This window comes from Euleptes europaea, chromosome 6, assembly GCF_029931775.1.
Source record: "Euleptes europaea isolate rEulEur1 chromosome 6, rEulEur1.hap1, whole genome shotgun sequence".
Taxonomy (NCBI): Eukaryota; Metazoa; Chordata; class Lepidosauria; order Squamata; family Sphaerodactylidae; genus Euleptes; species Euleptes europaea.
The window spans coordinates 69,791,013-69,806,070 of NC_079317.1; the positions used below are offsets into that span (position 1 = coordinate 69,791,013).

General features: G+C 42.4%; 1 protein-coding gene across 3 annotated transcripts in view; it reads left to right on the top strand.

The window, feature by feature from the left end:
• Positions 1–15,058, top strand: part of SHANK2 (SH3 and multiple ankyrin repeat domains 2) — a 383,933-nt gene that overhangs the window by 174,456 nt on the left and 194,419 nt on the right. For all 3 annotated transcript variants that reach the window (XM_056850898.1, XM_056850895.1, XM_056850897.1), the window contains one exon: positions 4,439–4,514. In XM_056850898.1, coding sequence (XP_056706876.1) covers positions 4,439–4,514 — 76 coding nt within the window. The remainder of the gene's footprint in view (positions 1–4,438; positions 4,515–15,058) is intronic.

The window sequence follows — 15,058 nt, forward strand, 5'->3', positions numbered from 1 at the left end:
CCCAGACATTTCCCCTCACTTTTGAGGAGGAAAAAAGTGCGTCTTATGGAGTGAAAAATACGGTATGTGTGTGTGTCATATTGTACTGCATGTACATTTTAGCTTGGTTTTAAGTGTTTTAATGAGGCGTTTTTAGTTTTAAAGATTATGTTTTAATTATATATTTTTAATCTGTTAGCTGCCTTGGTAGCCTTGATCAGGGCAAAAAGATGGGATACAAATTTTGTGAAGAAATAAAATAAAATAACTTTGGCATTGCATGTGGAGTATTCCAAGCTTGTGCGGCTACAAAGTTATGCAAGTAACTCCCCACCAACGCCATTTCAGTGCAGAAAAAAGGTGTGGAGGGAGGCAGGAGCCCCTCCTCCCCCGACGCTCCTGCCCTGAGCCAAATTAAGCCCTTGTAGGCTTTTAAAGCTCTGTTCTCTGCAACTGCTGTGTGATTGCAGGGAAAGACAGTCAGCTCTGGGGAACCAGGATCCAGCTCATTAATAAACATAATATGTAGTTTGGCCCTTACAGTACAATTCTAAGAAGCATTATACTCTTCTGAGCTCATTGACTTCAATTGACTTTGAAGGAGGAAAGCACTGTTAGCGTTAGTACAGTGATTTAATAAGACACCATTAATATAAGCCCAATTAGGGTTGCCAGATGGTTTCAACAAAAATACCAGACACACTGTTTGGTCTACGGAGCGCCAAAACCAAGCATGAAGCAGCAGCCACTGCTGCTTCATACTTAGGCTTGGCACTACCTCCTTCAAGACCAAACAGTGTGCTTTGCCCTGTTTGGGCTTGGAGGAGGTGGCACCGAGCATGCACTTCTGTCCCAGTTTTTCCTTTGCTTGCCAGCTTCCTTCCCCAGGCAGCCATCTTTTGAGGGCGAGGGTGACCAGTGCAGGCCCAGGCCCTTCTGCTGGCATCCGAGTGCTTCCCCCAACCCAGCTGTCTCCTCTTCTGCATGGACCACCAGCAGAGCCCCAAGCCTCCTTGCAAAAATACCAGACATTTAAATGTCTGATATTTTAAAAAGTTTTTCCCCCTGAACAGTTAGTGACAATACTGGACAGTCTGGGTCAGTACCAGACACCTGGCAATGCTAAGCCCAACTGATAATTATTTATCAGAGGATTTTACGCGCTAATGTTTCAGGATCAATATGTCCTATGGTCTAAATAACCTAATTTGTATTAGGAATCTTAATTTAGAGTGCAATCCTGAAGGAGGCGGCGAATTGGCATAGGAGCTGGCATGACCCCGTGCTGTTGTAAGTGCCCATTTATCCCAGGATAAGGGGCACTTACACTGGCACGGGGGCCATTCACTCCGGCACCACCAAGCCATGCAGCTGTGCATGGTTCTGCTGCTGGTGCAGCCAAGCTAGGAGTGAAATCCCGGAAGTGGGAGCCTGCGCTGGCATGTGGGGGAGCGTTCCAGGGGGTGGAGCTGCATTTAGGCAGCATCGTAAAGCCTTTCACCCCGGGAATGCCCCCTTGAGTTGCAGCATTGCTACATCCCCTTTTTTGGTGGTGTAGCCTTGCTGTTTTCTATGGGGGCATTTCCCCCATTTTACATTTTACATTGTTTTATTTTTTCTGTGGGGGCCTGAAAGCTTCTGTGGAGGCTCCATGGATGCGCTGCTCCTGGCTGCTGCACATCCACCCCCCTTCAGGAATGGGCTGTAAGAATAAACAGTGAAAGGTATAATAAATTACGTTAATGCTAGAAAACTGTAACAGTTACTAGCTTCACCAAAAATTACCAGTGATTAAGGATACACACAGAAACATAAGTGAGAGAATCAGTAGGAATGTTACTTTGTTAATAATTTTCTGGTTTCCTTGGAATGGCTTGAGCTATACATGAAAATTTCATAGATAAACTTAATCTAAGTGATCAGTTTACAAAGAATCCCAGTTATCCATCAGTTTGTATCTTCAAATCTCGTATCACCTCTGCTCCATAATTGTTGAAGAACATCCTTCTCCCTCTCCTGGCTCTTGCTCCCTCACCCAATACACCAACTAGCTCAGAAGATGGAATAATCTAGTTGTTCAAGAGTTTTGCCATTTCTGGAATCTTTTGGTTTCTAAACAAAATTCAGACCTCTTAGACACCTCTTTCAATTTGAAGTGGGCTTAAAAAGCTTGCTTATGAGTGGACAGTGTTAGTTATTAGTTTCAGGGCATGTACGTAACTACAGTTAAAGCTGGCAGGGAGGGGAGGTGTCCATAAACTCACTACCAGTCTTTTAACTGTGTAAAAGATCAGCATTGTTACAGCTGTATCAGGCCATATTGATTGACTTACGTTATCTATCCTGTTTCACTTTTTTTGAATGGAGTATGTTTTGAATGGATTATGTTTTTAAGAATTAACATTTTTAAAAAAACATGATTTAAAAAAAAATCCTGATTGCTTGAGAAGTTAACTGTTTTTCTGTGCCTTCCAAGAACTGGAAGAGTTTTTCAGTGCATTCAGTGCATGGGCAAAGCTTTTAAAGCTTCATGGCATCACTGCTATGTGATGACTAACAGATATTTTTGAAAGTTGTAAGCATTATGAAATGCTCATAGATAGTACATGAAATGTGGTTGACAGGTTAACAGTTGTCTGCTTTTCTATCTGGCCGAACGAGACACTTGAATAGAGTATATTTTTATTTGTAAAGTGGAGGTGATTAATTTTGTAGTAGGACATTTCAAAATAAATATTCTGTACTCAGTTTAAATATTTGTAACATAGCTAAACTGTCAAGTGGTGTTTAGTATTTTCCTATCTGTTGTTCATAGTTCTTAGTGAAAAAAGCAGAATATCTAGCTTTGTAAGACTTGTGTATTCTTATTATTTTCAATCCAAAACAATCTGTTGTATCAACAGAACAGTACGCGAGTAAGGCCTGCGTCATTGAATATTGTGCTGTTGTTGCACTGTGGTAATCATTCATAGATGGATTATCTTGTCCACACAGAAAAATCCAGTTGCTAATAATTACTATAGTTCAACAGTAGCATAATATCCATTGATGTGCAGATGCAGTGTAACGTTCGTATAACTAGTTATAAATGAGACTAAAGGATAACAGTTGTGTGGAAAGAGACTCTTGGTTTGATCAACAAAAGACTGCCCAGGGTAGCTAACAGTCATACCTAGCAAATATTAAGACATCCTTTTCAACATCAAAAGATTTACTAAATTAGAATTTGTATCGTTTACTAGGGCTTAAAATATGTTCTCGTGACTGGGATTTACTGTTCATTCTGGAACTAGAGCTGACAAACAACCACAGAAGAGGGTCAGTTAAATGTCCAGACTGTTCAATGAACTAAAACTACATGAAGAATTTTAAGAATTTGTAAGAATTCTTAATTTGTAACCTGCTGTCTTCTTCAACACTGAAAGTTGCACAGACTGTAATGCTAGGATAATTTATGTTTTTATTTTGTGAGTGTTATCTATTTGTTGAGTGCCGTCCTGTTCTCGCCAGCAGTTGTTTGTACATATCTGTGGAACAACAGAAATAGTTTAGCAATTGTTGCTGGAGACTTTTAGTACTAGAACGCTGTCCACATTATGATAGTAGCCCTGTTCACAAATTACAATGAATGCACAGTGTACACTAGATTTTTCTTTATACATGTGTTGAATAATTCTCATGCTACATTCAATGCATATACAGCTGAACATGTGATTTAAACTCCACATCTATCCAGCTCCTTGTCCCCAGTTTCATTTGTAAAGTGAAAGCATTTTGCACTCTCTTTAGGGTTGCCAACTCTGGGTTGGGAAATTCCTGGAGATTTTGAGGGTGGAGCCTGAGGAGGGCAAGGTTTGAGGAGGGGAGTAACTTCAATATGGCATAATGCCATAGTCCATCTTCCAAAGTGCCATTTTCTCCAGGTAAACTGTCTCTGTAGTCTGGAGCTCAGTTGTAATTCCAGGAGATTTACAGGCTCCACCTGGAGGTTGGCAACCCTTGCTTTCTTATAGATGTACACACATACATACATCCTGGAAGTATGTACATGTGTTCACTGCAACATATGAATAGGGCTAGCGAGTGAGGTAGAAGTAGGGATGGTGATGGATTTTTTTTTTTTTTGGCTTTGGTTTTGGCCTGTAATTCAAGAGGGGGCCTCTGCCTCTGTGTCTTGTGAAGGGCCTCCAATTTGAAAAGTAATGTCTTCTCCTGCCTATTTACATTAAAAAAGAGTATTCAGAATCTCTTTTTGCACACTTGTCTGTAAATATTGCCCAATAACACATTTGTTTGTTTTTACCAGCCCAAATTAATATTAGTAAATATTAGGACAACAGCGCTGGCTGCCATATAACAAGGGTATCAATGACCCAAATTTATGAAGTGAGAGTGCATGGTGACTTTTTTGCAGAAGTAGAAAATTATTCAATGTGTATTCTGTCTTCATTTTGAACAGAAACTCGAGCAGATAGAACAAAGAAATTGTTTAGACACTATACTGTTGGATCATATGACAGCCTTGATGCTTCAAGGTAAGAAGCCTTTCTTTTATTTAGTAATAATATGATCACATATTTCTCTTTGCTTAAAAATAAACCTTTTTCAACACTTAGCTGTGGAAACGTTAGTTCCCGCCTTGTTTAAGACCATCCCAGGTACTGCCTGTCTATTTTTAATCCATGGTAGTCTACGACAGAGGACAGCTTTTCCAAAATAAAAATAAATGATCCCAGATGTACATGCTGTCTCTTGGTGGTTAACCTCTAAAGGTTAGCCATTTGTGGGGTACCAGGCCATTGTTTCTGGTGATAATGTTTATGGAATCTCCCTGATGAAAGCTTGGTAGGTTAATCAAATAACTCCTCTGGAGGGCCTACAAAACTATTTTCTCTGTTTCTTTCCCAAATGTCTTCTAACACTCCCCCCCTTTTTGTTTCTTTTACTTGTCAGTGCTCTTTTCTACTTACTGTCTTTGTATCTTGCATCTTGCAAACATCCAGTCCCATGCAGTTTAATATGCTCAGTTTGCTGGCATTTCATCAGTGTCTGACAGAAGGGCCCCCTTACTCTGGTCCTGTCATTTCTCATGTGTATTTAGGGTTGTGGCAACCACATAACAAAATCAAAAGAATGTGCTTCCCATGCTGTAACTTCAGTGATTTACAGTTACTTCAGCAGACTTGAAAGGGCGTGTCTCTGCTTAGGATTGCATGGTTAGATGTTTAATTGTGTAATGAATTTAAAGTGAATGGTGCCATTTTGATAACTTCATCAGGATCACAGTTTATCACTGTGTAATTCAGTGCATGAAGCTTGTTGCTAAAAGTAGGTGGAGCAGTGTAAACATCATCTTGTTTCAACAGCAAGTGTTTTGCATGTAACAGCAAGCATTTTAGGACAGTTTATTCCAAAGCAGTCTGAAAAATTAGGGCAGGATTTCAGGCACTGGAGCTGTGGACAACAAAATGGCAGAAGCCATTCCTTATAAATGCTGGGTTGTATTTACTGGTGGAAATTAACACCAAACACACATCAACGTGAGACATTTTTTCTGTGTGGTGTTAACCAATTCAAAGAGTTTGGCAAACTGTGGGAAAATCCCTAAGACTACCTGTGATCTGCACTCACACACACCACTTATGGAAAGAAATGGAAAACAATATGGAAAATACAGTTCGTTAGCTATTCACTGCATTTCTTCAGGTAGGTTTGGTCAGTGCCATTTTGCAAGGGATAAAACTAAATTGGAAGGCTGTACTGGGAGAAGATACAAAAACAGTCAGGGATATGGTAAGCCTAGCAGAAGTTAAAAAGATCAAGAGAAGGTGAATATGAGTGGAGGTAAAATGAGGAGTGCACAGAAAAAATGTGTAGAAATCAATGGGTTGGATCCAGACTAAAATGGCAATTTCCACTGAACCCCTCTGCTGCAACCCCCATGTCCTTTTCCAGGGTCCTCTATCCCCTGGGAGCAGCATTTAATGTAATTCAGTGGGTGCAGAGGGAAGGGGAGGCAGGAAAGTTCCTTTCTGGAGATGGAAAATTTAGTCAGAATTAGGCTTACCAGGTCCTGTAGCTCCATCGGTGGGAGCTTTTCTGCAGCGTGCAGCGCGTGTGTGCGCCTGGTGCAATGCGCCCATGTGCCTGGCGTGTTTGTGCGCACGTCCCGCACAACGTGCCTACGTCACTTCCAGGTTTACTCAGAAGCGACGCGGATGCTCTATCAATCTCTGCCAAAACTCTATGGTTTCCATAGAGTTTCTGCAAAGGTTGCTAGAGCGGAGGTTGCTAGAGCGTCTGCGTTGCTTCCGCATCACTTCTAACTCTTCTTCTTCTTCCCTGTCCCATAGTTCTATACTTTTAAAACCTCCTTTGCCTATTTCCTTTCTCACAGTAGTTTAAAGTCTTCCTGTCTTGATGTTAAGACATCCCCCCAGCCTGATTTTCTCCCTGGTCCCTCTGTTCTCCGTGGCTTCACCATTAACTGTTTCTTCAAGTCCCTGGCTGTCTAGTCCTAGTTTCTTCTCCTACTGTAACTTTCAGCCAACTACCTTATTGTCACAGCCCTCTTTTTTGTCTTCTCTTCTTCCAGCAAAAAATACACAGCTTCTCCTGCCCTTATGCTCACTGTGAATTTCCCCCCACAACTGTGAATTTCCCCCCTCAACTTCCTCTCTTCTTTGTACACATCTCTGAAATATGAAACACACTCTAAAAATATCAAACTCACTCCAGGCTTCCTATCCCTTAGATTACCTACTTTTACCATGTTTAGCCTCATTAACCTTTGCTCATAAACCTGCTGTAGATTCTGAAGCCAATTTGAAGTTTTAATCCCAGCCACCTTGAACTATACATATTTTAAATAAATAAAAATAGAATTAAATTGGCCTTTTAGTTCCCTCATGCAAGTTTGTTTGTTTTCAGTCATTCTTCTGTTCAGAGCTTCATTCCTCTGAAGTGCTCATGAACATGATCCCAGTGGCTCTACAAAATTCTAGCTTAGTATATTACAACACAGGGACTACAGCATCTCTGTAAGGTCTCTATGGCTGCAACTGTAAGGGCACTTTCCTGGGAGTAAGTCCCATTGATGAACATGAGAGTTCCTTCTGAGTAGATCTATTTAGGATTGCTGGCTGTAAATCCTAAACTGTTGTAGACTAGGATTTCAGGATCATCTGTGGAGAAGAGGCATTGTTGGAGGCATTACAGAGTCAGCTCAGGTAAGGGAGCTAGAATGCACGCCATGGTGGTTGGATCGATTGCCAGCTGCCTTTGCTCAATAGATCTGTGGAACTTTATAGGAAATAGCAGATAATAAGAGCCTGGAGGGACAAGGATGGAGCCCAATGAGAATATACCTACTAAGGTGTAGATTAGAGAGGTTATGGTTTGGTCTAGGATCGTAGCTTACGTACTGTGTTCTCTTACTATAATATGGCTTTCCTGAATTTGTACTCAATGGGCTGAATCCTGTCATCTTGTTCCCTGCAGTTCTTGCACTGAAACAAAACACTATTCTGCCGATGGAGTAATGCCTTGCAGGGCAGAAGGGTCCTTGAACTCAGTAAACTTGCTATTTCATTTTGGGCCATTTACTCTTTAATTTGTTTATTGAGTATTTTGAATCTCATTTTGACATCTCATATTTAAAATCTCTGAGAGAATACTAAAATGTGTTTCCATTTAATTGCGTTCTTTCAGTTCAGCAAATACTAAGACGGCAATTACAATAGGAGTGTGGAAAATAACGGTAATCTATGACATCTTGAAATAAGCAAGGTGGAGCAAAATAAAAATAAAGGGAGCTTTGTTTTTTTACAAAAAGAGTGCAGCATATACAATCTTTCTGTGTTTGTGCAAATCATAAATGTGAAACAATGTGGTTGAGAAAGAGTAACCCATAATAATGTATTTAATGTACCCAATACAGCTTTCTACTTTTTTCTAGAATAGTGGAAATAAACTAACCAAGGGGTGAACTAATACAAATAGCTCTTGCATAATATAATGTCAACAATCTGGGTTCTTGTAAAATGGCTTGGGTTTCACTTTTATCACTTTCAAGTACTGATTCCCTGGCAGTTAATTATAAACTGCCATCATCTGGATGTACTACCCATGTATTAGAGAGTAAGGTTAATCCTACAGTACACTTGAAGTTATTTTCAAAATTCACCATGTTATCAATCACATTCACTGTTTCCAGGTATCAAACCTGTACTATATTGAACTTGTTATAATAGAAACATCATGCTGAGTGAAAAAGCAGTGTTTGGATTTCAGTGAGCTTGCTCACATACCAATCACTATGTCTGTGGTACTTCTTAACTTCTGAAAAGAGTACACATGAACACATGAAGCTGCCTTCTACTGAATCAGACCCTTGGTCCATCAAAGTCAGTATTGTCTACTCAGACTGGCAGCAGCTCTCCAGGGTCTCAGGCAAAGGTCTTTCACATCACCTACTTGCCTAGTCCCCTTAACTGGAGATGCCGGGGATTGAACCTGGGACCTTCTGCATGCCAAGCAGATGCTCTACAACTGAGTTCTTTAACTGTATTCTGTCCAGAAGAGTATGGTGAAATGTTTATAATACACAACTAATTTTAAGGATTTTTAAATGTGACTTAGCTGTTAGACATTTTAACACATTTAATTTGGAGGGACACAATTGTTTGCTTTCATTCATGCCTCAGCATGGTGTTAAAGGATCATGAGCTTGACAGAAGCTTGCATGCCAGGAACATGAGGTCTTTTGTATTGTTTGAAGCACTGTCATTGTGGTGTCTATATAGATAATATTTTCTTAAACTGAAGCACCATGAAGTTATGCTTGTGAGACAAGTATAAGTAGTTGGGAGGGTAGCTTCCTGGTGACATCTGTAGTCACAAATTTGTTGCAAGTTAATAAGGTTTTATACCCTTGTGTAATGTAAGAGTTCTCAGAGTTTCTGGGTTTTTTAATCTTGTTTTGATTTTAAGCATCTTTAGACATCATTTGATCAATTAAGTTTTGGTATTCGTGCACATACTTTTAAGGGCGATCTGTTTCAGACAAATTTAGATATTCAAACTGTGTGTTATATTTTTCAGTTTAGAATTCATTTTCTCTACTGAACAGTAAGAAACAATAAGCTAAATAATAATTTGCCTTTAAAATGCTAGTCCTCCTTACCATTAGTAACTAGCTAAGCAGAATCCTATACTTAGGATTTCCTCTTCCTCAGGAGGCCAGAGCCTGTGATAATGATTAATACTGTTGCTACTCAGACTGACAGTGACATCTGTAATCATGCAGGGAACTGGCCTCATGAGACAACATGCACAGAACTCTAAGAAGTGGCTGGGGAGAGAGAAAGAGAGGTGTCCTGCCCATTTAGGGGGCATGGTGAGGCAGGAATTACCCAACAGAGGCCTAGGTAGGACCAGGTCACAGGGAGAATGGAGATTGGCCTGTAGATAGGGTTGCCAGGTCCCTCTTCATCACCAGCAGCAGGTTTTGGGGGCGGAGCCTGAGGAGGGCAGGGTTTGGGGAGGGGAGGGACTTCAATGCCATAGAGTCCATTTGCCAAAGTGGCCATTTTCTCCAGGTGATCTGATCTCTATCAGCTGGAGTTTGGTTGTAATAGTAGGAGATCTTCAGCTATTACCTGGTTTTGGGCAACCCTACCCGTAGATGGCCACATTCAAGTTTCCTTGGGAAGACAAGGAGGCAGCACTGAGCACACACACTGTGGCAGGCCAGATGTAAAATACTGGCTGAGGTGGCTGATGAGTTCTCAGCTCTTGTATCCTGGGCAGAAGGCAAAAGGTCGAGGAGGGCCTGAGCGTTGATTAACCTACTTCTTCCCATTCTGAGGCCAATGGCTGGCAGGCAGTTGACCCTCCCACATGCCTAATGATATCAAAATGCTTTCCCCATACATTTCGTTTACAGTGAAAATCCTCTACTCAGTAGTATGAGATGACACTTCTGAAATTGATTATTGTCTTCTATGGGAGCAAAGCAATCTGACTGTCTTGTTCACTGTGAATTGTTTTCCATTTTCATAATCAAGACTATTTGAAATGGGCTAAGTGGCCTCATGTTTTATTTGTTTAGTAGCTGTAGAATTGAGCTGCTAGAAGTTTGTAGATTAGTTCTTAACCTTCAGTCAATTACTGTCCACAACATTGTCATCAAAGACCCCCAAGCCACAAGTAAAAATTTAGGATATAATTAGGACCTTATTGCATCTTGCCCCAGCTTGAGGACTTCCCCAGATTGAATGAATGTAAACACAGGCAATATGATTATTATGTAGAGCTGACCATGCACTAAGTAGAAGACACTGGCAACAAGAAATATGGCAACCAGTCAGTGGAGCCAGCAGAATTAGGGGGCACTAACAAAGCCAAGCAAAGAACACACTGACAGAAAGCAGGTAGATGTCCTTGGTCCTATTAGCCAGACAGACCTAGGACTGAGGAACCTACTGGTTGGGTACCTGGCAGTGAGTGAGCGTTAGACCCCATACAAAGGAGAGGAGAGAGGGGAACGTCATGGTCTAAATCTGCTTAGAGACTGTGTGGCTCTCTCACATGGCAGTAGCTTACATGCTGGAATGCTCCAAAGAGCATATTGCTTAAAAGCCTATTATCCTCAGCCTTCAAGCCTCTTGCACCAAAGATTGATTGACTTGGGTTTGCTGGTTAATAACCTAAGGATAAGGCATTAGGTTAATAACCTAATTAATTCCTTTCCATTCAGCCTACCCAAGTAATTCAATCCTGAGCCTAGGGAAATGTCATTAATAAGGTTGCCAACCTCCAGGTACTAGCTGGAGATCTCCTGCTATTGCAACTGGTCTCCAGCCAATAGAGATCAGTTCTCCTGGAGAAAATGGCTGCTTTGGCATTTGGACTCTATGGCATGTAAGTCCCTCCCCTCCCTAAACACCACCCTCTTCAGGCTCCGTCCCAAAAACCTCTCGCCGGTGGCAAAGAGGGACCTGGCAACCCTAATTAAGGGCCAGATTAAATGTGATCTTTTAAAATCTGGACCCAAGTCCCCCCCACAGTCACACTACAGCTGTGGGGAACTAATTTTTAATGTACAGCTGGGGCCCAGTTTGGATCAGGTCTGTGGTATGGGGGGAGGGGCTTCTGTCTCCTTCTTGAGCTCTTTTCCTGACCTGAAACAGCCTGGGAGGGCATTATTTGTCCCATTGTGGAGCTGCTCATGCATGGAGTACTTCATGGGTGAACCAGGAAGCACACTACAAATGTAAATGTGAAATAAATAAATATTACTTCGGAAGAGACAGTGCATGTTTTGCACTTGAGCAAGAACATCCAGTGTGGTTGTGAGAAATGGATAAGTGGATTTTAAAAAATGTCATCCTTACAAGATACCTTTGCATTGGGAATAGGGTCGCCAGGCTGCAGCCAACAACAGCTGGGAGCAAAAAGGGGGGTAGGATGCCAGCATTCTGACATCACTTCCAGTAAAACCGTAGAGTGTCTGTGATGTCACATCTATGTTTTACTGGAAGAGACATCAGAGTACCAGCACCAGTGTGGTCCCCAATCCCCCCCCCCCCTGGTTTTGCTTCCACCAGCATTTCAAGGGCTGGCAGGTGAAGTGAAGGTTTGCCAGGAGGTCTCCTGCTATAGAGGAAAACCTAGCAAGCCTAATTGAGAAAAAGGCGAAATATTGTAGTGGCCAATTAAAAAAAAAAAATCAGACAAATGTGATGCTGTTAACCCTTTCAAAGCTTTGCAGGCTTTTCAAACTCAAGAACTTTGTTCCAAATGGCTAATTGTTAAGAGAAAAAAGCGTTCACATTACCAGCTGCATGATATTTAGAACTAAGCTATAATAATCAATATTTGGTGCCCAACAATTGTTTTGTTTTAGTTTTGGAATATATGGAAGTTGATATGGGACTGAACATTGATTTAACCACCGATGATATGCATAGTTGCTGATTAGCACTGCAACTGAAACATGAGATCATATGAAAGCTAACACCTTGCATACATTAAGAAGTAGACAATCAGCAAAAGTAGGATTCCTTTTGTGCCTGAAAGAGTTAGTATCAGTTCTAGCGTAATTTTATATTCTGATTCTCCTTTATTCTGTCAGTTTTTGTGAGCAGTGGTCATAGAGATTGAATTCAGTTCTGTTCAAAGGTTCTAAATCTTGCACACAAATTCATACATATGCAAAAATTCAGATGGTTCCAGTTACCCTGGAAGTAATAATTTTGGATGTGAATCAGTGTAGCTAATGATCAGTGCTCTGGTAAAATTATTCCAAATATAAAAAGACATGAAGTGTAATGATTCCTACTCAGTTCACACTACCACTTTTAATATAGATGGTGATTTTAGAATGGCAAATTTTTCATGGTAGATTTTGCTTCTGTTTTGCCACGGACTAAAAAAAAAACGATTTAAATGTTTTTTTCATGGCCGTGATTTATCCCCATCAATTATCTGTAGTTTTGGTTTTTCATGGGAACAAAGTACGCTGTATTTGACAACGGTTTGGTCTGTCCCCTTTGCAGGAGGCCTCCCCTTCCAACAGGCTCATTGTTTATGCCTGCCCCCAGCTCCGCCCCAACTCCGCCCAGCAGATTACCTCGTGCGGTTCACCAGCCCCAGCGCAAAAAACAAGCACCAGTCCCTCTGGCCTCCTCCATTTTTCTTCCACCCTCGCTCTGTTCTGCTTTTGGAACAGTCAGATTCCAAAATGGGGGGGGGGGCAAGGCAGCGCTTTCCTCAAAGCTTCCCTCTATTTTCTATAGGTGTGGAACCCATTGCCCTTTAATGATAGACAGGATTGGGGGGGGCAGGGAATCCATGTGCCCAGAGAAGTGTTTAGCTGAAAGTGGGAATGGCGGGGGGGGGAGAGGAAAGAAAGCCCCTGGATTGCGCGCCGGCCATGATCCGGCCACATTGCATTGTGAGAGACAGGAGGGCTCCTAGCTTGCGCACCAGCCCCAATCCAGCCAGTGTGCATGGCGGGGGGGGGGAGAGGAAAGAAGGCCCCTGGATTGCGCGCCGGCCATGATCCGGCCACATTGCATCGTGAGAGACAGGAGGGCTCCTAGCTTGCGCACCAGCCCCGATCCAGCCAGTGTTCATGGCGGGGGGGGGGAGAGGAAAGAAGGCCCCTGGATTGCGCACCGGCCATGATCCGGCCACAGTGCATCGAGAGAGAGGAGGGAGATAAGAGCAGGCTGGCCGCCACTCTTCAGAAGAGTGATGGGAGGGAGTTTTGCCTTGGGTTTTCCGCTCTCAGGATGCACATTTTTCCCATCCGAATTCTCAAAAATCCCCCCTCCCCGCTGGGGTAGAGGGGCCAACATCCCCTTCCCTTGAACATCCCCCCCATGGGTCCACCTGCCCTAGACTGAGATGCCACCACCACCACCCCCAGCGCGCGAGGAGCACATGGCGTGGCTTCGCCGGTCTCCCCCTGGAGCCGTCCGTCCGACATCCCCCTGGGCTTGGAGGTGTGGCCACAGCTCCAAGGCCCATCCCTGGCGAGGGGCGAGGAAGGAATGCGGGGACGGAGGGAGAGAAGTGCCAGGATTCTAGGCAGGCAGCAAAAGGGGCGGTATTCTTGTCCGAGCGCGAAACTCCCCCAGCCAATCACCGTTCTTGGGGGAGGAGAAAGGAGACGTCCCGGGGAGCGAAGCAAACAATTTTCATGGGCATCCGAGCAACAAAACACATGTCCACAGGAAAGATAGTCTCAAAAGTGGTTTGGATTGCCTCTTTTTTAATGCGGCTTATTTTGCTCAATGGGGGAAAATACGGATCTCCAGTGAATAACCAAAATTTGACTCCGACTCAAATCAGCGTTGAAACAGCAGCAAATCTCCGTGAAGAATACCCCAATGTGTATTGCAGATAAAATTAAGGGTAGAAAGAAAGGAGAGAGAGAGAGAGAGAGAGAGAGAGAGAGAGAGAGAGAGAGAGAGAGAGAGAGAGAGAGAGAGAGAGAGAGAGAGAGAGAGAGAGAGAGAGAGAGAGAGAGGTGTTAATATATGGTGACAGATAACTATATTTGGATAATTCATTGAGTGACATGAAATTATCCCATATCAATTCCAGAATTTGCTTATGCGCCCTTGCATTTTGCTTTTGCCTTGACCTGGGTAGCCCAGGTTAGCTTGATCTCATCACATCTCAGAAGCTAAGCTGGGTCAACCCTGGCAAGTATTTGGATGGGAGACCTCCAAGGAATACCAGGGGCATGACACAAAGGCAGGCAATGGCAAACCACCTCAGAACATATCTTGACTTGAAAAACCCACCAGGGGTCTCTATAAGTCAGATGTGACTTGACAGCAAAAAAATATTGCTTTCTGGTAATAGAATATTTTAGATACAAGATACAAGGTCCCTACTGTTGTACTGGAACACACCAGTAATATCAACTGAGAAAAAATTAAACTTAAGTTACAGGAAAGAAAAGATGCAAACTTGTTCTGTGCAAATTCTGGAAATAATAATCCAGAATTAATAAGAATAATAGATTCCAAGATTATCTTCAGGAAATACTGTGAGGTAATTTTGGATCAACTAACTCCAGGGAGAAGTTTGCATCAGGAGAATTTTGTATAACTGTGGGAGCTACCATATCTACTACAATAGCTTGCTTCGGATGTAATGGCAGAAATCATGTTTTGAAGGTACCTGAGCGAGCCCAATGGTTGCTTGGATTTGCCTACTTCCTCGTCTTTCTCCCCTTATCCTTCATGATCCAATTAATTATTTCTTCTTCCTCCATCTAAACTGACAGACTGCGAAAGAAGTGATTAATTAGACTGTGACACTACTAAGGAGGGGGGTGTTTTTAAGCCCAAGAATCCCCAATGTGTGCAATGTGTCTGAGTAATACAAGTATACTTAGACAATTTTGTTTTACGGGGGCTCACTCTACAAAGCATAAAGCCAGTGAACATTCTTTTTCTCACACAGTATGGTCCATTCTCTCTCTCTCCCTCCCTCCCTCTCCCTCTCACGAGCTCTCTCTCTTGTTCTCAGTCTGTATGATTGATATAAAATTACCAGA